The sequence below is a fragment of the Danio rerio genome, chromosome 8, assembly GCF_049306965.1.
Source record: "Danio rerio strain Tuebingen ecotype United States chromosome 8, GRCz12tu, whole genome shotgun sequence".
Lineage (NCBI taxonomy): Eukaryota > Metazoa > Chordata > Actinopteri > Cypriniformes > Danionidae > Danio > Danio rerio.
This window is the reverse complement of record NC_133183.1, coordinates 15,328,769-15,354,784: the sequence shown is the minus strand read 5'-3', so window position 1 is coordinate 15,354,784 and position 26,016 is coordinate 15,328,769. Positions and strand designations below refer to the sequence as shown.

At 36.7% G+C, this 26,016-nt stretch overlaps 1 protein-coding gene and 1 long non-coding RNA gene across 18 annotated transcripts in view; one reads left to right on the top strand and one right to left on the bottom strand.

Moving 5' to 3' along the window:
• si:ch211-126g16.8 overlaps positions 1–26,016 on the bottom strand; it is a 103,321-nt gene that overhangs the window by 25,739 nt on the left and 51,566 nt on the right. For 4 of the 16 annotated variants that reach the window (XR_012384163.1, XR_012384169.1, XR_012384158.1 and 1 more), the window contains one exon: positions 17,267–17,303. The exons of the other annotated variants lie outside the window; for them this stretch is intronic. This is a non-coding gene — a long non-coding RNA (si:ch211-126g16.8). The remainder of the gene's footprint in view (positions 1–17,266; positions 17,304–26,016) is intronic. 16 annotated transcript variants of the gene reach the window in all.
• b3gnt3.2 (UDP-GlcNAc:betaGal beta-1,3-N-acetylglucosaminyltransferase 3, tendem duplicate 2) lies at positions 632–24,308 on the top strand. Of its 2 annotated transcripts, none has more exons than XM_073908940.1 (2): positions 632–702; positions 22,602–24,308. In XM_073908940.1, the coding sequence occupies exon 2, from the start codon at positions 22,610–22,612 to the stop codon at positions 23,771–23,773; it is 1,164 nt and encodes a 387-aa protein (XP_073765041.1). In that variant the 5' UTR covers positions 632–702; positions 22,602–22,609; the 3' UTR covers positions 23,774–24,308. The 2 variants fall into 2 exon arrangements, with proteins under 2 accessions (XP_073765041.1, NP_001122024.1); NM_001128552.1 differs by lacking the exon at positions 632–702 and adding an exon at positions 21,540–21,628 and having other exon boundaries at positions 22,602–23,773.

Genomic DNA, 26,016 nt, shown 5'->3' with positions numbered 1-26,016 from the left:
AGCCAACATCTTAAACCTGTCATAGTGACATCAAATACTGACATTTATTCTTCAGGTATGGCAACCAAAATGCAACGTCTGATAGACGTCATAGTTCGTCCACTCAATGTCAAGCTGTAACATTATTAGACGTTATTATTTGATTCATTTTAGGTAGGCATTGACGTTGGCCTGATGTTGGGTTTCTGACGTCAACCCAATTTTAATTTCCAAACAAAATGCAACATCCCTACAACGTTGGGGTACAACGTCAATCTGACGTCATGTTGACGTCCTGTACCTCCTGGGATAAATGCATTTTGAGCAATGGTGCTTTTTAATGTTGTTTTACACATCTCAGATCATGATCTAGTATTTTCTGTATTGCAAAACCAGTTCTGTTAAAATATGTCAGAATAATAACTTCTACGGCCTAAGACTGCTTTGTAAATAAACAAATTTGTCAAAGCATCACATTTGCTCACTTGCTCAACAGCAGCCCAGAAAAGGAACTGCATCAAAATTTTAATCCCAAAAGGCAGGGGTGTCCAAACTCAGTCCTGGAAAGTTTAGATCCAGCCCTAATCAAACAAACCTGAACCAGCTAATCAAGCTCTTATAGATATACTAGAAACTTCCTGGCAGGTGCGTTAAAACAGGTTGGAGCTAAATTCAGCAGGACACCAGCCCTCAAGAATCGAGTTTGGACACCTCTGCTATAAGGTAATGATGGGGTATAAGGAACTTTTGAGGGATTTGAATTGTAGCCTTTCTGAAGGACAAAAATTGACTTTAAATCTACTGGATTTATATGAACTTTAAAGTTATTTAGTTTATTACTTATAAAATAGGAAGAGTTAGAGAGTTAAAAGGTTCAATAGGAGAAAATGAACTGGGTAAATGAACTTCACAACTGATTACAAATTGAACAACCTCTGAATAGAAAACGTGTACCTCTGTAACCCTTATTTCTTTTCTCTTTTTTTATTATGCCAGAAAGAATAATTACGAAGACACCATATGATCAAAAAGACAAAAAGGGCTACATAGTTTGTGAAATAAACTTACAAATGAAGTTTAAAAGACTTACACCAAGAAAAAAGTTTTACATAAAATAAAATTATTAGTCTTTAAGGGGTTCACAAACAAGTCTAAATCCTTTCTGAAAATAAAAAGTAAGGGTGTTTCTTTAAAAATGTACAATTATGCATGTAAAATTTAGCCAGAAAAAGCAATAAATTATAAATAAATTTACAATCAAAGGGGTCTAGGTTAAGAGAGTAACCGAAGATTACATATTTTTGGGATGTGCAAATAGTTTGGAAATAAGAATGTTTTAACAAAACTGGAAAAGTCAACCTAAACCTCTTTACAGTAAGTACACTCCTAAAATAAATGATTTAGTGTTTCTGCATACAGTATTATGAAGAAATATGAGCATTTAGGTAAAAGTGTTATTAAATAAAAAAAAAAAAATCCCGATAAAAACCCTTTTTTCTTGTTGGGTATCATAAATAAACACGGGTTACCAGGGTGATAATTCATGGTTAATGAGTACTGATTAATTGGGGGATTTTTTATCATCTGAAGCATCGATTCTCAGGGTAATTCGAAGGGAGTAAACATGTTCGGAATAAGGGCACCGCAAAGGAGGACGTTAATGGTGTAGCGGGAAGTTTTATTATTGGCTTTTATTATTAGCAGGTGTGTAAGTTACTGTTGTACACTGGGTAGGCTATATCAGGGGGACTTTAAAACTCAAATAGATTACAGGCTAGCATTTCTGTACGGAGTTTGCATGTTCTCTCTATGTACGAGTGGGTTTCCTCCTGGTGCTCCAGTTTTCCCCATGGTCCACATGCTGTATAAGTGAACTGTGTAAATTTAGTTTATGAGTGTGTATGAATGAGAGAATATACTGAGGTTTCCCGGTGCGTTTGAAGCGCTGCCTGGTGTCCGTCCTGCATGCCCTCTGAAAAACTCAGGCATTATAACATTATAATATAATATAATATAATATAATATAATATAATATAATATAATATAATATAATATAATATAATATAATATAATATAATATAATTGCTCACAAAAATGCTCACAATGTCACCTACAGGGCACTGCAAGTCAAGTCACCTTTATATCTAATGTTTCATCCGATGCAAACTTTGTCAAGGCTGCTTTACAAGGATAAACAGAAATCTAATAAAATATCAGAGAATTCTTTGAGGGATATATTCAGAATATTACTAAGATAGCAGAACCTGATTCAGTTCAATAAGGACATTAAAGGACGATCCACTTAACGACAGCTACACAGTCTCCAATCAGGATTTAGGGTTCAGCTCTTAATTCAGGGTTTCTGCAGATATCATAATGTCAAATTTAAGACTTTTTAAGACCTTTTTAGGACCATTAAGTATAAAATTTAAGACCTATGTCGCAATATCAAAAACCCGAATACTGAACACATAAACAGAAAATGCAAAAATCACAAAATTAGTGGTACAAATATAAATGTATTCAAATTGAACAGTACTAAAGACAGGTGCACCATTGAACTACAGAAAAACAAACAAACAAGCATCTTAATGCTGATTTATACTTTCGCTTGGCGCCACATTAAGCATCTCACGAAACAGACGAGGCTTTTATACCTGACGCATTCACCAATGAGATATTTTTTTTAATGACAGGAGGAGCAGTCAAAGGAAACGGACAGTAAAATCAGACAGATAAACAGAGTGGAAAGTTTCCAAAACTAGGTCATATCATTGAAGATTTTTTTGGGGGCCTTTTTTTGTTTTGTTTTTAACAAACTTATCCCTCAGGTTTTTCCAAACTTTTACAAAAACTTCAATCCTTTCCCACTGCTGATGCAATTTCTAGCCAAGAATTATTGGTCATCATTAAATGAAATAAATTAACTTTAAAATAAAATTAAAAGGTCAAATGTACAGATAAATAAAACAAATACCCATTTTTTAAAAATATTTTTACATTACTACTCTTGGATTTTATCGCCATGCATTCATCATACTTTTCACTGAGTTGCTTCAGGTGCTGATATGTCAATCAAGTGCTGATTTGTCAAGTTGCCACGTGATTTAGCAATTGTAGTTTGGCAATTTTGCGTAGTACCTCTTTCTGCTCGGTATCCGATATCCTGAAGCCAAAATATCGGCAAACGACAGTGGCATTTTTTATGGGCACAAGTTCAGTGTCAGTCTGTTCTGTATCCATTTTCTCCCGTCTCCACACTGCACTGCGGAAAGTCTTGTGACCACAAGCACAAGCGCTACACGAGACTCATTGAATGCCTTGTTACGTCCACAAATGCATTCGTTTGTTTGATATAATTGCAAGATTTGCTGTAATGTAATCACATAGGCTGACATGGCCATTGCGATATGATTAATCGTGCAGCACTAGTGTACAGTCATACTTGTTTCAGACAAAATCTCTTCAAAGTGTTTCATATTCAACTTAAATGAAGTGTGGCGCCGCACAAACTGTTCACCCGAGTCTCAAAAAACTCCATTTGCTCCGCTATGGTGTTATTTCACTGACAAATGTCATAAGCGCAGTATTACAAGTCAAGAGCGCATTCATGTAACACAAGCAAGCGAATGTCTTTGCTCGTGAACCGATTTCCTCTGTTTGTGGTCAAAACTGCCTGCGAACTCTCAAAGATAATACGCTGCTCGCATACAAATTTTCTCACTCTCAGTCTTAAATATGCACTGCTCATGCACACATTTTCTTGCATGCTCTCAACTGTTCCCTCTTCCTTTCATGCTTTTTGATATGATTTATATAAGTACACAATTTGTAACCAATAACCAAAATACTAAAATAGACTTACATATTACATTTTTATTCTAATATACCATAAAATCTTTTGGCTGTATGTTATATGATGAGATTTTCCATCACTTAAAGACACAGAGAATAGTTTTATTTCAAAACATTTATTAAACATCCAAAAGGCGCACCATACTAATAAAATAAAACACATTTAATTATAACTAATGCAAGCAGAAATGTAACTGTGATAGAAAATAGGTAAAAGTTTGATAAGGTATTATAGCCTACTGCACTAATCACTCTTCAAATAAATCTCACTATCAATCTCATTTTATCATGGCAACTAAAATAAAGTGACTTAGTCTCTGCTATCTTCCACATTGTTGATGAGATTTTGGAGGATATTTTTCCATCCCTTTCATTTTGAGGAAAAGCTGTTCCACAGGGCCCCTGAACACTTATATTGGCATGTAGTGTTTTGAACAGTGCTATAGTAAAGTACTTCAATTATTGTGTTGTAATACTATAGTTGCTATGGTAACACAACAAGTGTAATATAAACAAATTACCCAATGTAGTTTTTTTTTTTTTACAATATAGGGTATATTAATCTACAAATCACCACACTTTACTGTAGTCAAACTATACTGTATTTCATTTTATCAGTTTTATCACCCGACTTGTAATACTACGCTTACGACATTTGTCTTAAATAACGACATAATCCCCCAGCTGAAATCATGTGGCGAGCACACACAGCGAAGGTCTGCAAACACAGCGATGACGTCACATTCGATCACATTAAGGCCTTAAATTTTAAGTTTTAAAATTTTAGACTTTTTAAGACCCCACAAAAACCCTGTTAATTGGTTCAGACTACTGTAGATCTTATTTGTCGAATAGAAGTTTTGTGTTAGCAGTGGACAGGCTTTTTCATCCTCTATAGTCTACACCTTTGGCATTTGGGTCCAATCTTGGCCCATTTTAGTTTTGCTATATATATTTTACCCAAGTTCATTTTTGTGTAAATAGGGGGTGGGTTTTCATTTTATGCTGATGACAAACACATTTAGGTGACCTTTAAAAACAATGAAAGGTTAAGACATGGCTGTTGCTTGTACTCTCTACACATGTGTATATATGTCACTCATTTTAAAATATATATGATATATTATGATATATAAATGATAATATTAACAATAGCTGCAACACAATTATTTAAAGTTAAATAATTTTATATTGACTATTTTAAAATATTACTCACTGTAACGTCAGTGATCCACCTCAAGAGGGCGCAAAATGGCCTTTAAATGCCACTTCATTTGCAGAATGAGATCAGGACTAAATATTGTCAAGTCTCAAGCACATAAAAACAGTAAAAAATGCATGTATAATATGAGGATACACAGAACAGTATCTGCAGATTTTGCGTGGATGAAGGAGTTGAACACTGGATAAACACCCTTAAAATTTACTTTTAAAACGGGATCAATGCTGGGTTCATTTGTAAAGGCTATTCCTGTTGGGGTGTTAGGTTAGAATTGTATTATGAGATTGTATTAAGTTTAATCAAACTGGGTTTATTGAATACTAAAGACTTAGTGTATGTGTGGTTCTACAATGAAACAAAAATAAAAAAATAATCAGTGTAACATGATTAGACTTCTATGTAAGAGCCCTTGCCCCGTGCTGCTGATGGGCATTCCGGGATGCTGGCTGGCGAGGTTTATAGAAACGGGCTTTCACTCCCTCTCTGGACTGTGAAATCTTGGCTTAGAGACTTGTCGAGGAGCACTTCCTCTTTCAAGTCAATTCAGTTCAATTCAATTCAGCTTTATTTGTATAGCGCTTTTACAATGTAGATTGTGTCAAAGCAGCTTCACAAAAATGGTCATAGTAACTGGAACAGTGTAGTTCAGTTTTTTAGTGTTTAAGTTCAGTTCAGTTCAGCTCAGTTCAGTGTGATTTAATCATTACTGAGAGTTCAAACACTGAAGAGCAAATTCATCGATGTTGGGATTGATGATGGGAGTGAAGAAAAAAAACCTTGAGAGAACCAGACTCAGTTGGGCACGACCATTTTAATTTCTCCGCTGGCCAAAAGTCTTGTGCAGGGCTTCAGTCGCCGTGGTGGAGGCTGAAAGATGGCCTCAGCGAAGACTCGTCTGACCCTGGAGCGTCGCTGGAATCAGACACATGTTCTCCACTTCCCAAGACCATCAGCGCAGCAGCAGCTCAGGATATGGCCTGGTCCCGGATATGGAATCCTTGGGATCATCTCGTCGCTGGTCTTGGATCCAATCAGTGACTCCGCATAATCTGAGGACCTCGGGATGAGTATCCCCAGGTGAAAATAGAGAATAAAGAGAGTAATTAGCATAGTCATCCCGAAGGTTTGTGACAGTTCCAGGTGAACTCTGTCAAGTTCATCTTTTAGAGCAGGGATGCTCAACAGTGTTCCTTGAGATCTACCTTCCTGTAGAGTTCAGCTCCAACCAACCCTGATCAAACACACCTGAACCAATTAATTAAGACCTGACCAGCACTTGATAATGTGGGTTGCAACTGAAATCTGCAGGAGGGTAGATCTCCAGGAACAGGGTTGGTCCACCCCCGTTTTAGTGAGTCTTTTTGTTGCATAGTGTATTAGGTTTCTGCAGGTGGCCTTCGGAGGCCTTGCCCCAAGTTTTTCTGTCTCTTAGTTTAGTCTCTGCTCTTAGCAATTGTGTGTCAGCTTCTGGCAGCCTTACACTCAGTTCATATCTGACTTTCTTCTCTTGTTGTTCCCTGTGTTCGGTGTCCGCTTGTAGAGGGATACTCTGTAGTTCAACCACTTGCTCCTGAAGGTCAGCGTCCTTTTCCCTCATAGTCTCACATGTGTCCTGGGCCTCCTCAGCCTGATGCTCCAGTTGGTTGAGATCCCTTTCGATCGAGCTTGAATGGGCAAGAAGAAGGTGTGAGATAGTCCCGGTGAGTTAAGCAAGCTCATTGCGGTTGTGACTCTGGGCCAGAGCACATAAGTTGATAAATGCGGGCATTCAGCTGTTCTCTGCTTAGCAGCTGCAGCTGTGTGACGGGGTTGGGCAGGAGGTTGTGGGTTAAGGCACTTAACCAGGCCTCCAGTTGGTCCCAGTGAGCTGGGTGCACATAACTCTCGGATCGCTGAGGTGAGACAGAGCACGAGAGAGAGCCAATGCAAATTCGAGTGAAGTTTAGCGCTGTGCTATATTACAAGGCTGACAGTGTCGTCAGCTAGGGGATATGTGTGGGCCAGACGTCAGTTCTCTTAAAACCACTGTAAGCCAGACACTGTGATGTTGAACTAGGGTGGCTATATAATAGTTGATATCTACGTAATGGCCTCAAGGCTTCATCATGCACTATGCTGGCAGTTTATCAATCAATAATTCAGGTCACCCTAGTGGTTCTGATAGGGGAAATTTTCAGGTGAGCTAGATAATGGCTGATGTCTACATAATGGCCTCAAGGCTTAAGCTGTGTGCGAAATCGCATACTTCCATACTATAATGTAATATCGTTCGTTGTTGTGTGGGAAGAAGAAGACAGGGTCGGCGATATCAGGTAAATAATATACTTTTATTTTTTTCAATGCACAACACGTGTAGCAGTTAAGGTGTGTGCTCTCTCCTCTCCCCGGCTGCTCCTTCTCTTCTCCTTAAGAAGGGTGTCTCTCCGGCTCAATCACTAGAATAAACAGGTGTTATTTATTATTTCTGATTGGCCTGCTGGTTAGCCGCCGGGCTCTGAGCATGCTCTCCCCCCTCATTGGGTGTTCGATCATGCATACCTCTCTACATATAAAGTACGCTAAAATCAGTATGCGAGCCGAGTAGTATGTCCAGTATGTGAGAAGTACCTGGATGACTTACTACTTCCGGCGAGATTCGGGAGTGCACATCACATGCACGCTGCACTATTCTATGATGCCCGCGAGAGAATTCATGAATGGGAGTGAAGCTACACAACTGACTCAGGCAGGTCACATGACCATGACAAAATGGCAAATGTAGTATGTCTGAATTATATTCATACTTTTCACATTCATACTGTATAGAATGTACTTTTCTAATGACCGAGTAGTACGTTTAAATTCAAATGCAGCACCTACTGAGTAGTAGGCGGTTTCGGACGCAGCCTTAGTCACCTTGGTGGTTCTCAGAAGTGTGGTCTCTGAGCAGGTCAAAGTAAAAGAAAACAACAAAAAGTAAATTAAATATACAGTAACTCAAAAAATAAGTTAAATAATACTACTCATTATAAAATAAAATAACCCTCACTCAAATAAACGAGTGTCAAGAGAAATAAAAAAACTAAAAAGAAGTAGAGAGAGAATAGCAAACCTATTGTTATGTCTAGGGTTCAGATTAGGGTTTACATGTCGTTAAACTTGTTGGTGAGTTAAGGGCATCAAAATGAAAATTAAAAGGCTGGGCTGTTTGGCTAGACTTTCCCCAGCGCCCAATGCAGGCACTACCAAATCACTTGTCTACACTGCAACCAGGTGAAAACTCCCAAACAGTATGGGCCTTGTAGCTCAATACTTACAGTAACATTCAATTACGAAGTCACAGAGTGCATGGCACGATTCAAAATTGGGTTTCACCTGATGATTCCTGTGCCCCTCTAAGCCTTTAAAGTGAGGTCGCGTATCTCACTGAGGTGGGCAATTATACTTCTTGTGCATTTCTACATTAACACCATAAGAGGTCTATTGGTTCATACATACAGGAGAAGAATTTAATAAAGAAGATAAGCAGCCGCTTAAGGCCCCAATGCATCTGAGAGCCCCCAAATAAATACCTAGAAGTATTAATTAAACCTAAAAATCATATATAACATCATTTTCTATCATATTTTGTATGATGAGGGTCTAAAAAAAAAAAAGTTTAATGTTTGTTATATCTGCGCAAATGTATCCCCAACTCTCAATCATGGAAAAGTCCAGCAGTCAAATTAGGAAAAGATTTAGTTTTAAAAACTAAATTGTCTATCTATAATATTTAGTTTAAATCATTTTAAGAAAACAAACCATTTAAAAGGTTTTACCAAATGCTTTACATGTTGTTATTATTATTTTGCATTAAGACAAACTAGAAAAGCAGTTGGTGTGAGTAAGGATGAAGCCTGCAATGTTTAAAGTTCATAATAATGAGGCAGTTAGGTGTCTGTTTCACCATCTAATCACAGTGCAATGTTAGGGTATATGCATCAAGTACAACTCAATGTCTACTAGCAGAGTAGTAAACATGATAATAAGAGTGTTACAATCTTTATGCAATGAAATCGGCACGTGAAAAAACGAAAGTATTCAAAACTTGCAATAAGCTTAAAACAATGGACTTCTTGTAACACTTGACATTCTCACTATAAAAGCACAATGACATACACACTTATTAATAGAACATAATTCACATACCACTAGCGATCTTATGATCATAAATCATATGATCATGATTGTGCTCTAGCTGAGCTTAACCTCGTCACTTCTGAATGTCTTGCCTATTCAGTATAAATGCCAAATCACTCGATCATCAGATAAAGAGATGAGAATGATTGTCCTTTTGATAAGAATGTGTAATCACAGTTCATTAGACGCACACAATAGCACACAAATGCACATAGAATGAGGCCATTTCCCATAGCTGCGGGCGCTTCTCTGCATAGCTCTGTTTTTGCTGCATCATGAGAATGACAGACAAGTATGTCAAGCCCCGCCTCTCCAACACATCCTATCTGCAATCTACTCCTTACATTTTTAAACCAGGTTGCTTCTTTCCTTTTAATGTGTTTGGCTGCACTTTCTATATTATTTCTTGTTATTGTGCAGTTTGAACACCTTTTTGGTTCAGTCAATTCATTTTCTTAATGAGGTATATGCACACAAACTTTTAATTTTAGTCAGCCATCCTGAGAGTTTCTAGTGAACTGTCTTTCCATTATAAAACTGCCAAGATTTAAGATTTGATTTCTGAAAAAAATCTGTGATCTTCACTGCCTGATAGTTATACGATATAAAGTAGGTCTCAGAGCGGACAAGAAGCACTGCATTAAATTCCATTCCCCCCCGCCATGTCTTTAAAACAGGGATGTCAAACTCAATTCCTGGAGGGCCGCAGCCCTGCAAAATTTAGTTCCAACCCTGCTCCAACACACTTACCTGTAGGTTTCAAACAAGCCTGAAGGACTCAATTAGTTTGATCAGGTGTGTTTAAGTAGGGTTAGAACTCATCTGTGCAGGGCTGCGGCCCTCCAGGAATTGAGTTTAAAATGTGAGTTTTTTTACCCCATATTTTTAATAGAGTTTCTGCGCTCACCTGCTGTTCCTGATGGCGCTCATCTCGTTTTACGCTTGAACTACTGACTGAATGTTTAAGTCTATTTAACTGAATGTATTGTAATTACATTACAACATCGATGCTCTAAAAGGACCGGTATGAAAGTGAAAATAGTCACATTAAGCTTTCACTGGAAGCTTATTATTGGCTGAAAAACACTAGCTGAGCATATAACCCATTGAGCATTTGTCTTAACCCATAACCCATGTTGAACATGCACCAAAAGCAGGCTTGTTTTAGATTGCTAAAGTAGATGAATCTGATGGAGTCTACAATATAAAAACGATTGATGCTGCTTTGTTTCCACCAGGTAAAAAGATGTGTTTTATTCGATCTGATCACAGGTAGCCTAAACAAGACAAATAAAAAATCTTTGAAATCCATTCAAATTTCAATCTTTTTTCCACTTCCATCTATGGTTTACTGTACAGGCTTTCTCGGATATTTCAATCTATACCGCACAAAACATTAACAATCATGTGCTTTTTGTCAACATTATAAAGTTAGTACTAACAAATCAAGTGCAATATGAAAGATTTTGAAATTGCCTTTATTTGCTATTTACTACTTATTTACTACTATTTCCGAATGCAGACTTATATATACAGTTGAAGTCAGAATTATTAGCCCCCTTGAATTTTTTTTTTTTTTGCCCCCCCAAATTTCTGTTTATGGAGAGAATTTTTTTTCAACACATTTCTAAACATAATAATTGTAATAATTCATTTCTAATACCCGATTTATTTTATCTTTGCCATGATGACAGTAAATAATATTTTACTAGATATTTTTCAAGACACTTCTGTACAAATTAAAGTGACATTTAAAGGCTTAACTAGGTTAATTAGGTTAACTAGATAGGTAAGGGTAAGAGGCAAGTTATTGTATATCAATGGTTTTTTCTGTAGACTATCGGGAAAAATATAGCTTAAAGGGGCTAATCATTTCATCCTTAAAATGTCTTTTAAAAAATTAAAACTGTTTTTATTTTAGCCAAAATAAAACAAAAAATATTTTTTCCAGAAGAAAAATTATTATCAGACATACTGTGAAAATGTCCTTGCTCTGTTAAACATAATTTGGGAAATATTTTTAAAAAGCTGCTGGAAATTAGAACTGAAATTAGAAATAGTTTTGAAACAAATCTTTGCGCTTAATAAACTAATTAATTTTGTATAGGTTAATGTCTGTGCGTACAACACATTTCCCTATCCACGAGAGTGAAAGTGAAAGTAAACAATGAGGAGGCTCATCACTCATTCTCAGGGCTGTAGATGCTCTGTTTAACTGTTTTTCTCGTTAGTGAAGCGCTCAGTTTTTCCACTTACGAAGTCCGTCAGGTTAATAGCAAATACGCTATGGTGCGACGCAACTGACACTTAAAGGTAATGGGAGATGAGAGATTGGTTTATTCTCAAGGTAATGGGAGATGAGAGATTGGTTTATTCTCAAAGCACACCTCTCAAAGCTCAACCCTATAAGAACATGCGCCACGGCGCAAAGCAGATTTTTCCATCCTTAAAATAGCACAAGTGGATTCAGACACGCACTTAATGCTTTTGTGGCCTGCGTTTTGCAATTTGCGCATGGACTTTCAAAATAGAGCCCTAAATCTGGTGACTGCAATAGGAAACTGAAGAAACAAGTTAAAAATCAGACAAACATTTTATGAAGCAGTTGCAAATTAAATAGTCCAGAACAATCAAAGTTGTTATTAAAAATCTTAGTGAAATATTTGTACAAAGTCTCACAGTGCTATGAAGAGTCCTCTAATAAGAGTTTGTATTTTTTATATGGATTAATGTTATTTTTTAGTAAATTTATTAAATGCTCTTCATCTATTAGAAAGATTATTTCTATCAATAGCAAAAATAGAAAGTTCTTTTGTGTGTAATATGACACAAACAACAAAAAACAAAAGTTCTAATGTTGTGTCATTGATTTTGAAAAGTTATAAAGTGATTTGCATATAATGCACCATTCTGCCACACCCAGTGGTAATGTGTGGTAACTGTTCTGAATATTTCAGAAATGTTGAGAATTTTTGCCTGTGCCACAGCTTGTGTAAAGATTGTGTAAAGCCTATTGACAGTGGACTGACAGTCAAACCAAAAGAACATAGGGAGAACAAAAGGAATGAAACACAACATGTTTATCAAAACAAATAATGAAAGAAGAACTGACTACTGTACTGTATGTGTTATTTCACTCGTACTTCACTGTAAGAAATGCATGTGTACAATAAGAAAAAAAAACAACGCAAAACTTATTTTGGTGAAATAGATACTAATCAGCTACAGTTTTGCCTGTCCAAACTCCCAAGAGCTTGATGTAATAATCACTAGAAAAGGTTAATCTTTTCTGCCTGCATGACATGGTAGTATGTTTATTTTTGTAATTGGGACAACACATTTTGGGGATGATGGACTGAATGTGTTTTTGCTAAGTTCTGGGAAATCATCCAGGGGCAGTGGTTCATCTGTTTGTCTTATGTATTATACAGCATAAACCCTACATCACAATGCACCATAGACAGAGAAAGCAATCATTATTTGCTTAATTTCTGTGTTTTATTTATTCACTTTATATATATATATATATATATATATATATATATATATATATATATATATATATATATATATATAAATATATATATATATATATATATATATATATATATATATATATATATATATATATATATATATATAAATATATATATAAATATATACATATATATTTATTCACTTTATATATATATATATATATATATATATATATATATATATATATATATATATATATATATATATATATATATATATATATATATATATATGTATGTATTATCTTTCTCTATCACTAAAGATGTTAGGTGGCCAAACTCTCTTTTTTAATGAAAATAACTGTTTAATAAAATAGTTTTGTTTTAATGCATCAAAGATTATTGGCTGTCATGATCACCAGCGATGTAGTAGCTGGTGATGATTTACCGAAACTGATTGCATTTTGCTCCTCCTTTAGACATTTGTTGGCGAGAAAACATACCAGTTCTATGTGGTTTGTCACCTGCTCTTTATTTATGAAGCTATATATATAGTTGAGGGGGGAAAAGTATTTGTATTTGTATTCGAGTAAAATTCAAAATGGCGCAAAAATATATATTTTTTCTGTTACACTTCTAATTTACGTTATAGTGAAAGTATTGTTTAATTTTACCCATTATATAAATTATAGACATGCAATATTGGTTGTTGTTTTTGAACATGTGACAAGAAATGTCATTGAAAAGATAACATAGAAGCCATTATCTCATCCATGGTTAAACCAACAACTAATAAAATACCATTGTGAATATTATGAACCCCACCACCACCGTTCTTGTTGAAGGACACTGAATAGACAGAATAAAAACAAATAATACTTCAAAAAAACTGTTCTTCTTCAGAAAAAACTTTTTTCCAATGGACAGAATTTCAAAAACTAAAATTAACTAAATAAATCTAAATAAAACCCTGCCTGTGGGATCTGGCAGAACAAAAGTATTCTATATAATACTAAAAGATACAGCCCTGCTATTTTTATATGCCTGCCACAAAACAGACACAAAGTTTGTTTGGTTTTTTTGTTTTTATGTTTGAAACTGACTTGCTGGGGCAGAATGTGGCTGTGTTGATGGTTTGGTGCTTGTGGAGGATTTAGCAGAACATAGCTGTGCTGATTGAGGGGATTGATGCTTGTGGGGGGTTCACAGACAGTATCAGGAGAGGATGCTTTTAGTGCATGTGATAATACATTACATAGAAGGTTGCGCGGTGGCACAGTGAGTAGCACTGTCGCCTCACAGCAAGAAGGTTGCTGGTTCGAGCCCTGACTGGGTTCTCCCCATGTTGGCGTGGGTTTCCTCCGGGTGCTCCGGTTTCCCCCACAGTCCAAACACATGCAATACAGGTGAATTGGGTAAGCTAAATTGTCCGTATTGTATGTGTGTGAAAGAGTGTATGGATGTTTCCCAGTGCTGGGTAGCAGCTGGAAGGGCAGCCACTGCGTAAATCATATGCTGGATAAATTGGTGGTTCATTCCACTGTGGCAACCCCAGATTGATAAAGGGACTAAGCCGAAAAGAAATGAATGATTATGCATAGAAGATGTTGACAGATGTTTAATATCTCTGTCTCTGCTGATTTCACTTTTGCACACATTATACAGTATCACTTTGTTTTATCTGCAGCACCACTGACTGTAAAATTCTTCCACAAAGAACATCAAGTTTTTTTTTTTTTTTGACTGGTGGAGGACCAAGAAATAGCTCAGAAGCAGTCTCCCTCTTTTTCTATTCGGGTGCCCAAATGTATTTGAGGAGTTTCAAGTTAATAAAAAGTGACGGGAAGCTATGCTAAGGTTAACTAGCCTATAGCATATATCTTGCTGTCTGCAAAAGACAGTAATGTAGACGTACCATATAACTTCCATAGGTGCATACTATTCGACACAACTGCACAAGCATCGTTTTAACCTTTATAAAAGAACGTTAACGTTACTCTGTCAACAGTCTATTGTCTAAATTACCGCGCTAACAGAGCTAACGTTGCGTAAACAGAGAGCACCCAATGTAATATCCGGAACAAACTCCGCTACAAGTTTATAAACTGCATCTGGAACCCAATTAAGGTACAAAAATCTATTTAACAAAAATAGTGATGCAGTGTAGTATTTTTTTCGCTCAGCCGAGCCTTCTTTCTGTATCTGTGGAGAAGCTTGTGCGAGACCGCTTTTACCTCCGCCCCGCCCTCCGACTGAGTGCGTCTCTCTCTTTCTCTCTCTCTCTCTCTCTCTCTCTCTCTCTCACTCACTCACTCACTCACTCACGCGGGCATGCACTGTGGTCTCATGAGGAAACGCTGCTTTTTGATATAGTGTTTTTCTTGCTCCCGAATACAAATAATTTTTCAAGTATTTGTTCGAAATAAGTATTCGTAAAAACACGCTATTCGTGCCTTTCCGAATACCGTATTCGGGTTCGGCTCCACCCTTAATACATACACAGATACATACATACATACATATTAGGGCTGTAACGATACACAATATAAAATCGAAATCGCGACACTCAGATCTACGATCATGTGTCGCGGTGTGATAAGGGAGAATCGCAACACACCCCGTGACTACCTTTCCAATAACGTCACGCGTGCCTGCAAAAGTTGAGCTAATTAACACTTTTTTTCGTTCGACATTACAAGCACTGCTCCGTTTAAGCCAGGGGTCTCAAACTCGCGGCCCGCGGGCCATTTGCGGCCCTCAGTGCAATATTTTGTGGCCCGCGCCGACCGCTGTACACTGACAGAATCAGCGAGCGGGGAGAAAGAGCGCTCCCCGCTCCGCTGATTCTATCCGTACACAGCGGCCACTGGCATTCCCCGCCCGCCGTGTAAACAAAGGGGCGGGGGTGCCGTTGACGTCACCACGCACCCCACCCCTTTGTTAGACGCTGTGACGGGCGGGAAGTGTTTATACTTCTGCGTCAAGTGACCGGCGTAACCCACGGCGCAGGCAACGCGCGTGGCTGTGCATTTATACTTCTGCGTGCTGTCTCTGTCGGTCTGCATTAACACTTCCGAAACGCTAGTGGGCAGTGAGGTGTTAATGTTCCTCTGTGTCGAGTTTCTTCTCTGCTTTTTTGCTTTTCCTGAACACTTCCGGGATGTACAAGTGGCTCAAACTCGCTCATTTTAAGGCAGGAACCGGCGGACGTGCAACAACTTTAACTATGAGGTAAACACAAAACAAAACTTTCCATCCCGGAGCTCCTTCACGGGACTCCACACTTGTAAACAATCGCTCGCGCCATTCGTGCGGCTCTCGGCCCCGCCCAGACTCGTCAGCGCTACCAAGCCGACCAATCACAGAGCTTACGCTACGCGTCGTTGCGACGTGTAGTTACATTTTTTGAGAGGTGCACGTCAGTGACGGCGATGGCCACGGCGAAGGGCTATGCGTCAGCACCGTAGCATACGCCGACGTTTGACGCAGAAGTATAAATCAGCCTTGAGGGTCTCAACTGCTTCCGCTCTAAAGCCAAATGTGGTTCAGATTTGTGAGAAGCGCTGTCAAGTAGGCAAAAGATGCCATGTTCAGAAGAACCGTTCATAATCTTCACTCAATGTTCTATTAATGTTCAGGACACTTCATGTTCAGAAGAAATAATTTAAAATGTTAATAATGACATTTGAGGACTTTTTTTTGTGAAATCCCTTATGCGGCCCAGCCTCACCCAGACTTTGCCTCCTGCGGCCCCCAGGTAAATTGAGTTTGAGACCCCTGGTTTAAGCCCTCGCAATATTTAGCCGGGAGAGCTCGCACGGAGCTCTTAGTAAGGGACCGTCTGAATGTGTCAAGAAAATCAAAAACAAAACCAACTTAACCCCGCTTGACAACCGACAACGCCAGAAACATTGCCAATGCTGTCAAAGCGGACGGATTTTCAGCGCATATACAATGATTTGCTCACACTGGTAATGTGGCTGCGCAGAGAGGGATGGGCATTCACCAGATGTCAGGTAACAGCGCAAACTTTTCTGTAACCGTGCTGTGCGATTTCTGTTTGAATCTTAGAGAGTGCTGACAGGTGCGTGATGTCAGAAAATTCGACGAAGCTTTTAGCTAAGATGAACACAGTTTCTATAGTTATACTTTAGAGATAAAGGTATATGGCTCTGCATATAATCACTCTATCTTGCTAGAGTTTATAGCCGTTTCGCTTTACTTCAGGACGCATTAACGCCGCTCAGAATGTCTAATCGATGTTTTAAGTTATCCAGAGCTGTATGAATATACAAATCTTGAATATCAAAATATTATTAAATATTACAATTGTAACAACACAGACAGCAACAATTTTGCACAATCGATACCCAGCTGATTCAGTCGTTTCATAAGAGGACCGCGCCTCTTCTTTTTTCCTTGTCAACATAAAGGCAGTGAGGTGCGCCTTGTTTTCGGCCACTTGTTTAACTGCAAGGCATACTTAATTTGCGGGACGATAACGTATAACCCGTGCCTACAGACACATTTGCCAAAGAAGCAAAATGGAAGAAGAATATTGCTGTTTGATACAGACCTGTTGATGCTTAACCAGCGCTTATGTTGACCTGGATCTGCGTAATAAACACAACAAATAGGCTTTACTTTTTATTTTACAGCTTAAAGCATGTACACAGATTAATACAATATCATATTTAAACAACAAAACTGTTTACAAAAAGTCTACATATGCGCGCGTTGTTGCTGTCTTTTCATCACGCAGCGCGCGCACTTGAAACGCAAGGGAGAGAGGAAACCATAGGCTATATCAGGAAATATTCTTTAAAATAATGATTTCTATTAAAAATGTAAAAGGTTTTGTGATTATAATAATAACAGCGGGGCATTAAATAAATGCATATTTCCGTGAAGCGAGCAATTTGAGGAATTCAGCTATTTTTATTTGATGGAAGAAAAAAACATGATTGGAAAAAAAAAGCCTATGCCGGTTATTAAAAATAATCAGTCAGTATTTTCGTTTTGTAATATAAATTAATTATTTAAGTCAAAATAATTTAGGGCAGTCCTATTTATTTTATTCATTTTATTTAGATTATTCTGCTCTTCTGTGCTAAACACTGCAGGTGCGTGAAGATGCTCTGTTGTTCTGTTCCGCTATTAATATATAAAAATAAATCAGTATTTTAAAATGCAATATTTAATGTGTCAGACACAAAATAGACACGTCAATTTGTTTAATATAAAATTAATAGTAATCTGACCAGTTAACCGTTAATAACCGATTAATGAGCGGCGGTTGTCGGTTAGCAAAATTAACGAAATGAGCATCCCTAGTAGCTATTTAATTTACTTTTTCTATGTAAGAGAACTTGATTGAAAAATAATTTTCAACATGCTTGAACCATCTACACAATGGAGTTTAGTTCTGTTTGGTTTTTCAACTGTATTTTGTTACAAAGAAAACAGAAGTGATATAGCTTTGGCTATTTATTTATTTTATATATGGCTATTTATATTGTTAATAATTTGCATAGTTAATATTGTTCTTTGATGTTTAGTTTATAAAGATTTTTCAAATGTTATTTAATAAAAAATAGTTTTAAAAAAAAATTTTCCCACCCCACACGAAAAAAAAAAAAAAAAAATTCGTGATACGAACCGAATCGTGGGTGAAAAATCGTGATACGAACCGAATCGTGGGTTTGGTGTATCGTTACAGCCCTAATACATATATACACACACACACGGTTATATATATTTAAGTAAATAAATAAAACAGAAATTAAGCAAATGATGATTGCTTTCTCTGTCTATGGTGCATTGTGATGTAGGGTTTATGCTGTATAATACATAAGACAAACAGATGAACCACTGCCCCTGGATGATTTCCCAGAACTTAGCAAAAACACATTCAGTCCATCACCCCCAAAATGTGTTGTCCCAATTACAAAAATAAACATACTACCATGTCATGCAGGCAGAAAAGATTAACCTTTTCTAGTGATTATTACATCAAGCTCTTGGAAGTTTAGACAGGCAAAACTGTAGCTGATTAGTAATTATTTCACCAGAATAAGTTTTGCGTTGTTTTTTTTTCTTATTGTACACATGCATTTCTTACAGTGAAGTACGAGTGAAATAACACATACAGTACAGTAGTCAGTTCTTCTTTCATTATTTGTTTTGATAAACATGTTGTGCTTCATTCCTTTTGTTCTCCCTATGTTCTTTTGGTTTGACTGTCAGTCCACTGTCAGTAGGCTTTACACAATCTTTACACAAGCTGTGGCACAGGCAAAAATTCTCAACATTTCTGAAATATTCAGAACAGTTACCACACATTACCACTGGGTGTGGCAGAATGGTGCATTATATGCAAATCACTTTATAACTTTTCAAAATCAATGACACAACATTAGAACCTTTGTTTTTTTGTTGTTTGTGTCATATTACACACAAAGAAACTTTCTATTTTTGCTATTGATAGAAATAATCTTTTTAATGGATGGAGAGCATTTAATAAATTTAATAAAAAATAACATTGATCCATATAAACAATACAAACAAAGTCTTATTTGATGCGATTATCTTCTAACCCATATCTTATTGGAGGACACTTCATAGCATATTGTGAGACTCCTTTCAAATATTTCACTCAGATTTTTAATAACCCTATTGTCTGTTCTGGACTATTTAATTTGCAACTACTATATAAAATGTTTGTCTAACTTTTATTTTGTGTCTTCAGTTTCTTATTGCAGTCAGCAAATTTAATCTCAGGGATGAAATGTTTTTGTTCCAAGATATTATTGTGGCGTGTGTTCCTACTTTTAATCCTATAGTAACAGCTATAGATAAAGGGGGTATAATACCACTTTTAAATTTTACTGTTATTTACTGTTTTAAAAAGTTAAGTTAGATTGTTATAGAAATGAAGCGCTATAAATAATTTAATTATGAAGATTTATTATGAAGGATTGTGGATTGTGATAATAAATATGAAGAGTGGAACTTCTCATATGGCCACTTCTCATGGTAGCAAGCACATGTGCTTTTTAAAAAAGAATCTCTGCCATGTTGCCAACAAATAAAACCGTTGTTATGCCAACTTGCTCCTCTTTATTTTTATGATTGCTCCACTGCTTTAAAACTGACATTGTTGACCAGCGCTTCATGTAAATATAAATACTTTATCTTGAAACTTCATCTAAAAAACACGGTGCTCATGTGTGAGACGCAGCAAAAGGCTCGAAGTACAACATGTAGGTCTGTGCATAAACAGTGGAAATATATAACATTGTCCCATCTAGTGTCCTCCAAAATATCTACTAGATCGCTGGTGATCATGACACTGGCTATATTCACCGAGAAATGAATAAAAGGTTCATCTTCAAAAGGGGATAAGTTCAAAAGTGGTACTGAAACCCCAAGTATTGAAACATTACAAGATGAATGTGTAAAATGGGCAATGGTTGATTACACGTTTTGCAGCTTCATAAATAAAGAGCAGGTGACAAACCACATAGGGCTGGTATGTTTTCTTGCCAACAAATGCCTAAAGGAGGAGAAGAATGCAATCAGTTTTAGTTAATCATCATCACCCATAAAGGGAAGGGGGAAGTAACCTGTTTTATAGTCACGCAATAAAAATGTTGACTGGTCATAAGTAATCAGACAGCGCAGCAGATTTTTTATTTTTAAAATAAAATAATTTTATTTTAGTAGATAAGGGTTAGTTTCCTCAATCAATCATTCATTTCACTGACTACTGCAACGCATTGACCATAAAGAATTTAAGTCAGCTTTGCCCTTGCTAAGCTCTCTGTGCTATGAGTGAATTTAATGATCATTAAGTAGTGTGGCTGTATAATAGGCACCTACAACACCTCATTAAATTAATGTTCAACAAAACAATGTTGAGTGTTAACATTAAAAGTTATTTTATTTACTCAACCTCAGGCTATTCAATTTCTTTGGGTGACTTTTTTACTGCTGCTGCTGCTGCTGCAAAAAAAAAAAGGAACCATCACAGGAGTACTAAAAATACCATTAAAACAGTTGCAACCTTGACATTTTAACCAGTGTGGTCAGAATGTGGATTTAACACAGGCAAAATTTTCAAGTGTAGATCATCCATTACACTTTCTGTTAAAACACAAATTATATGATGTTCCTATTGTGTTTAGTGTTTAACTGTGGCAATTCATGAAAACGAATAAATACAAAAACTTAATTACAACTTAAGGCTCCTGATACCAGGTGAGGTACTAAAAATGTAAATGATGGGTCTAGGAAATATAACATTATTTACATTTTTTGTTTATTTTTATTTCAGCTATTTGTCTAGTTATCAAAGCAAACTAGAAAGTATGAACTGGTAATCACACACTTATGCATCATAATTTAAAGCAAGAATCTAACTATCCATTAAGTCAAGTAAATGTATCCTCAATGAATGCTTTCCTAGTGTTTAAGCTTTGCTGCAACAGGCTGGAGTGTTAATAAATGCACAAAATTAAATTATACGGGTAAAAAGAGTCTCTGTGTTTGTTTTTATTAATTTTAGTAATATATTTTTAACATAATGAATCAATAATTCAAATAACAAATCAACTACCAATTGAAAATAAATTGATAATCTATAATACTGTGTTTAATCTTGAGTTACAGGTGTCCAGCCCTTTCCTAACATACTGTTATGTTGTTTAACCTGTTCGAGTATTTCACGTTAATTGAAAACAGCATTTACATACTGACATTTGATTGGTCTTGAAAGCTCTTGGTCAGCCCTTCAAGTAGTACAAAGCAAAATACATCTCAAGTGGAATATTTTTTATGCAGAAACTTACAAACATTCAGTGATTCCCTTTGTATCGGACACACTGCACTGGCTTAACTTGAAACAAAACTGCTTATCTCTCAGGGGCTCTTAAAAGAGGTGAGGAGTTTTGTTCCTTCAAACTTTCAATTTGAATTTTAGTTATGAGTGAAATTAAAATGAATTGAAGTGAATATGACAAATATTATTTTGATTATTGTTGCATTTAATTATTGATAATTGTTCTTTAATGTTAAAAATGAATTACTTGGGGTACATGTCAACTCTATTGTCATAAATGGGACAACTACAGTAAACTTTATATTAATACATTACCTTCAGGGTCCCACATTGTTGTGTTGTCTTACATACCTCTTTATTGAAATTATGCTTCAGTGTTTTATTTCTTCATCCAGACTAAAACTTTAATGATAATCTTTAAAACAAAAAGAATAACAAGTCCTAATTTTTAAGAAATGTTATTGCCTCATCTTTCTATTCGTATTTGCAGGACTGGTCTTACTGTCTTGTTTTACTAGTTTGTGGTTTTCGTACTGTTTTTCCAGCAACACTGCCTAAACCAATTACTTTAGGATTGAAAACAACTCTTACTCTTTAAATATATATTATACTGAGGACAGAATAAAACAGAAGGAGATCACTTTGAGAGCAAATATTTTCTCAGCCACAATCAGAGGCTCAAAAAGGCTAGAAACTCAGAGGTCAAGTAATCATACGAGTGGTTTGACAATCAATCAGAAGTGAATGTTCACAAATGTGCCTCCATTTTCAAAAGTCTGGTTTATCTCTATTGAGGCCTTGCCCACGTGAAGAAGGTACTTTCAGAACTGCAGTGATGTGGTTTGGTAATTTTATACACAAACCCAGTTTTGGGTTGCTAGAACAAACAGTAGAGTCAGAGGGCCAAAGACTGAATGTTTAATATAAACAGGTCTAGTTGAATATCACATTTAACAAATAAAAACACATCAGGAGATGAAGGAAACTGTTTTTGTATGTAATGTCATTGTCGAGTGAACCTTAGTGTTTTTGTGACTAAAATACTTTGAACATTTTCTTTGTTCCTAAACAGGAGCAAAGATGAGGAAGAAGAATGTGGAAATGATAGCGTTATTTCTAACAGGTGTTGTGAGCCTGTTTATTATTATTAACAAAAATGACGCAAAAGAAGATAATGTGAATCGAAAGAGGAAACAAACAGAAGAACTGCTTCCTAATCAAACAGATTTCCCTAGTACTGAAACTCTTCAACCACCATCTTCACATTGTCAGCCGAATATGTCAGCTTATAAACTTCCTGAATTCTCTACTCTGCCAGATCATATCAAAGACTTTCTGCTTTACCAACACTGTAAGAGTTTTCCCATGATTCTCGATGTGCCTGATAAGTGTGGTGGAGCTCAAAGCTCTGCAGATGTCTTCCTCCTGCTGGTCATCAAGAGTTCTCCAGAGAATTACGATCGCAGAGAAGTTCTGCGGAAAACATGGGCTGAAGAGAGACTGCACAAAGGTGTGTGGATCCGTCGAGTCTTTATAATCGGTACAAGTAAAAGTGGCTTTGAGAAACGAAGGATGAATAGGCTACTGAAGTTGGAGAACAATGAGAACAAGGACATTTTACAATGGGACTTTAATGATTCATTCTTCAACCTCACACTGAAGCAGATCCTTTTCTTAGAGTGGATGGACAGAAGGTGCCCGAACGCCAGATTCCTTTTAAATGGAGACGATGACATTTTTGCCAATACGTTTAACATGATCGAGTATCTTCAGGGTCAAGAAGACAATGATGGAAGTAGACATCTCTTTACTGGACACATAATCCAGAATGAAGGACCTATAAGAAAGCCTTCAAGTAAATACTATGTTCCGGTTCAGGTACAGAAGTCCGAGAGTTATCCTCCGTATTGTGGTGGAGGAGGCTTTCTGCTGTCTGGCTTCACAGCCAGAACGATCTACAACATGTCACACTCTGTAATTCTGCTACCCATTGATGATGTTTATATAGGAATGTGTCTGGAAAAGGCTGGCCTCAAACCTACATCCCATTTTGGTGTAAGAACTACTGGTTTGAATATTCCAGCAGGAAATGTCGACAAATTTGACCCTTGCTATTACAGAGAAATCATTTTAGTCCACAGATTTCTGCCACACATGATCTTTGTAATGTGGGAGGAAATACAAAACCCAAATTTGCGATGTGCAAAGACCAATGTCAATAGAACAAAAGAGCAGGGTGTGTGAAGATATTTCAAAGTTCACAGTTGACTTATTGTTTAATTGTCTTACCTTAGCATTTAATAGTCTATAATTTGACAAAAAGTAAACAATAGAAAGTTTGAATGTTATTAAAGTCATGAGAATGGTCAATAGCTTGTGTTTCTGGTGTTTGTAAATCAATCTGGGAAGTAATTTTACAATTGATCAACAATAGTCAAAGTGGTTTCAAATCTGTGTATGATTGATTTGGTCTGAATTTGCATTAAATATTTCAATTGCCTGTCAACATGTACAGTACTTGCATACCTCAGTGCAACCTGCTCCACGTATTTGATGTTTAGACTGATAGAAAATGAACACAAAGATAAACAGAAACTGTATAAACCAGTTTCTTTTTACAAATGTCAGAACTATAACTTCTACAACTAAAGACTGCTCTGTAAATAAAATGATTTATCTAAGCATCTTAAAAAAAAACAGACAGCCCAGAAAATGATCTGCAGTTGGAAGAAAACAATACATGTATGTACTTCGTCAATCTGTACTTTTCAAAGGTATTAAAAAAAGGATAAAGGAGTTGAACTTTAATCTTTCTGAAGGGCAATCACAAACTTTCTACTGGATTGATATGAACTTGATATGTCAACCTGCCCTACTATGCTCAGTGTAGCTTATAACTTAGGACAGGAGGATTTCATTTGTAAAGAGGTAGGAGAGATTTTTGGATTATACTGCAAATGAACAAACATCATCACTGATAACAAATTGATCCATCTCTAAATGGAAAACCCTTCTTTGTTTCTTTTTAACACATCACTGTCTTCAACGTGGGTATCACAAATAAACAGGGGTTACCGGGATGATAATACCTTTCTTTTTTTTTTTAAATCTGAAGCATCAATGACAGCATTACAACAACTGGAATCTTTAACCTGTTCAATTTTCTTCCTCTTCTGTTTTTTAAATAAAGGGTGTCATCACAAAGTGATTTCCTAACTTTTGGGCTTTCCTGCAACATAAGTGCACAATAGTGCCCTCTATGGATGAAAAGTTTCTCTGTGATTTTACAGTCTGTTGTATTTTCTCCAGACAAGAGATGAATCCAGTGGTGGAAAGAGTACTGAGAAATTATACTCAAGTAAAAGTACCATTACTTGCCTAAACATGTAGTGTAAGTAGAGTGAAAGTATCTGTTGTAAATATTACTCAAAAGTACACATAAATAGTGAGTAGTGAGTATTACGTTTTAAAAAGCTGATACGTTTACATGTAATTTGTGCATGTGTGTGTAAACATAACATTTTGTAGTGCATTGAGTTATTGCCCAGCAGGCACAATGTCATAAGACATTAACATTAGTTTAGATTTAGATTGTGATGTCAGATGACCAAAAATCAATGTCTAGCCAGCATCTAAGGACAACGCTATTTGTTCAATAACAACATCGAATGACGTTGATATCTGGTTGATTTTAGGTTGTGTTGGAAAGTGACCAAAATCCAATGTCGAGCCAACATCTTAAAGGGCACATAGTTTACCCCTTTTTTATGATTTAATATTAATATTATGGTTCTACTGAGTGTGCCAGTTTAGATTCAGTTCAACATATGGTTTAGATGTTTTTTTTTTATAATGTGTTCAAAAGTGTTATGTTAAGGGCATGCACACAGCTCGCTGTTTTAGGGGCGTGTTGCTTCACATAGAAATTAGTTTCGGCTTCCCGCCCAATGTAACAGGGGGGCGGAGCCAAGAGCTCCCAAGCTCTGTGTTTGCAACATAAAGGCAGACAGAGAGAGAAAAGCCAAGCGTATCAGCATTCAGTCGTACATGTACGACTCGAACACAGACCAAGCAGCGAGTACAAAATCATTTGTGTCTTTGTAGAGTTTGTATAGTCTCGGTGTACAAGTGCCGAGCTTGTACACTGAGACTAATAACCACACACACTAAATTAACTTTAACTGAGGCACAGGATGCACCGTGACACGGCACAACAAATACTCTCAGTGGCGTGGCATAAACATTAAGTGTCAAGCAGCACAATGCACTCAAGAACTCCAAACACAAGCCTCCACCAGGGCAAACACAACGGCACCGCAGCCGCCGACCCGAAGCTTCGTCGTGTGCACCTCGACAAAAACCCACACCCAGAACTCTGAAATGCACGGTGTGGCGCCGCGCCACGCAGAGAGGCGCTTCTGGTGTGAGACCAGCAGGCAAGTTTTTATTTTATTTCCTATGGAGAGACGCGCACATGAGGCAAATCG

Bases quoted from the DNA above. Each gene is read 5' to 3' on its own strand.
- b3gnt3.2 (XM_073908940.1), top strand. From the start codon at position 22,610: ATGAGGAAGAAGAATGTGGAAATGATAGCGTTATTTCTAACAGGTGTT.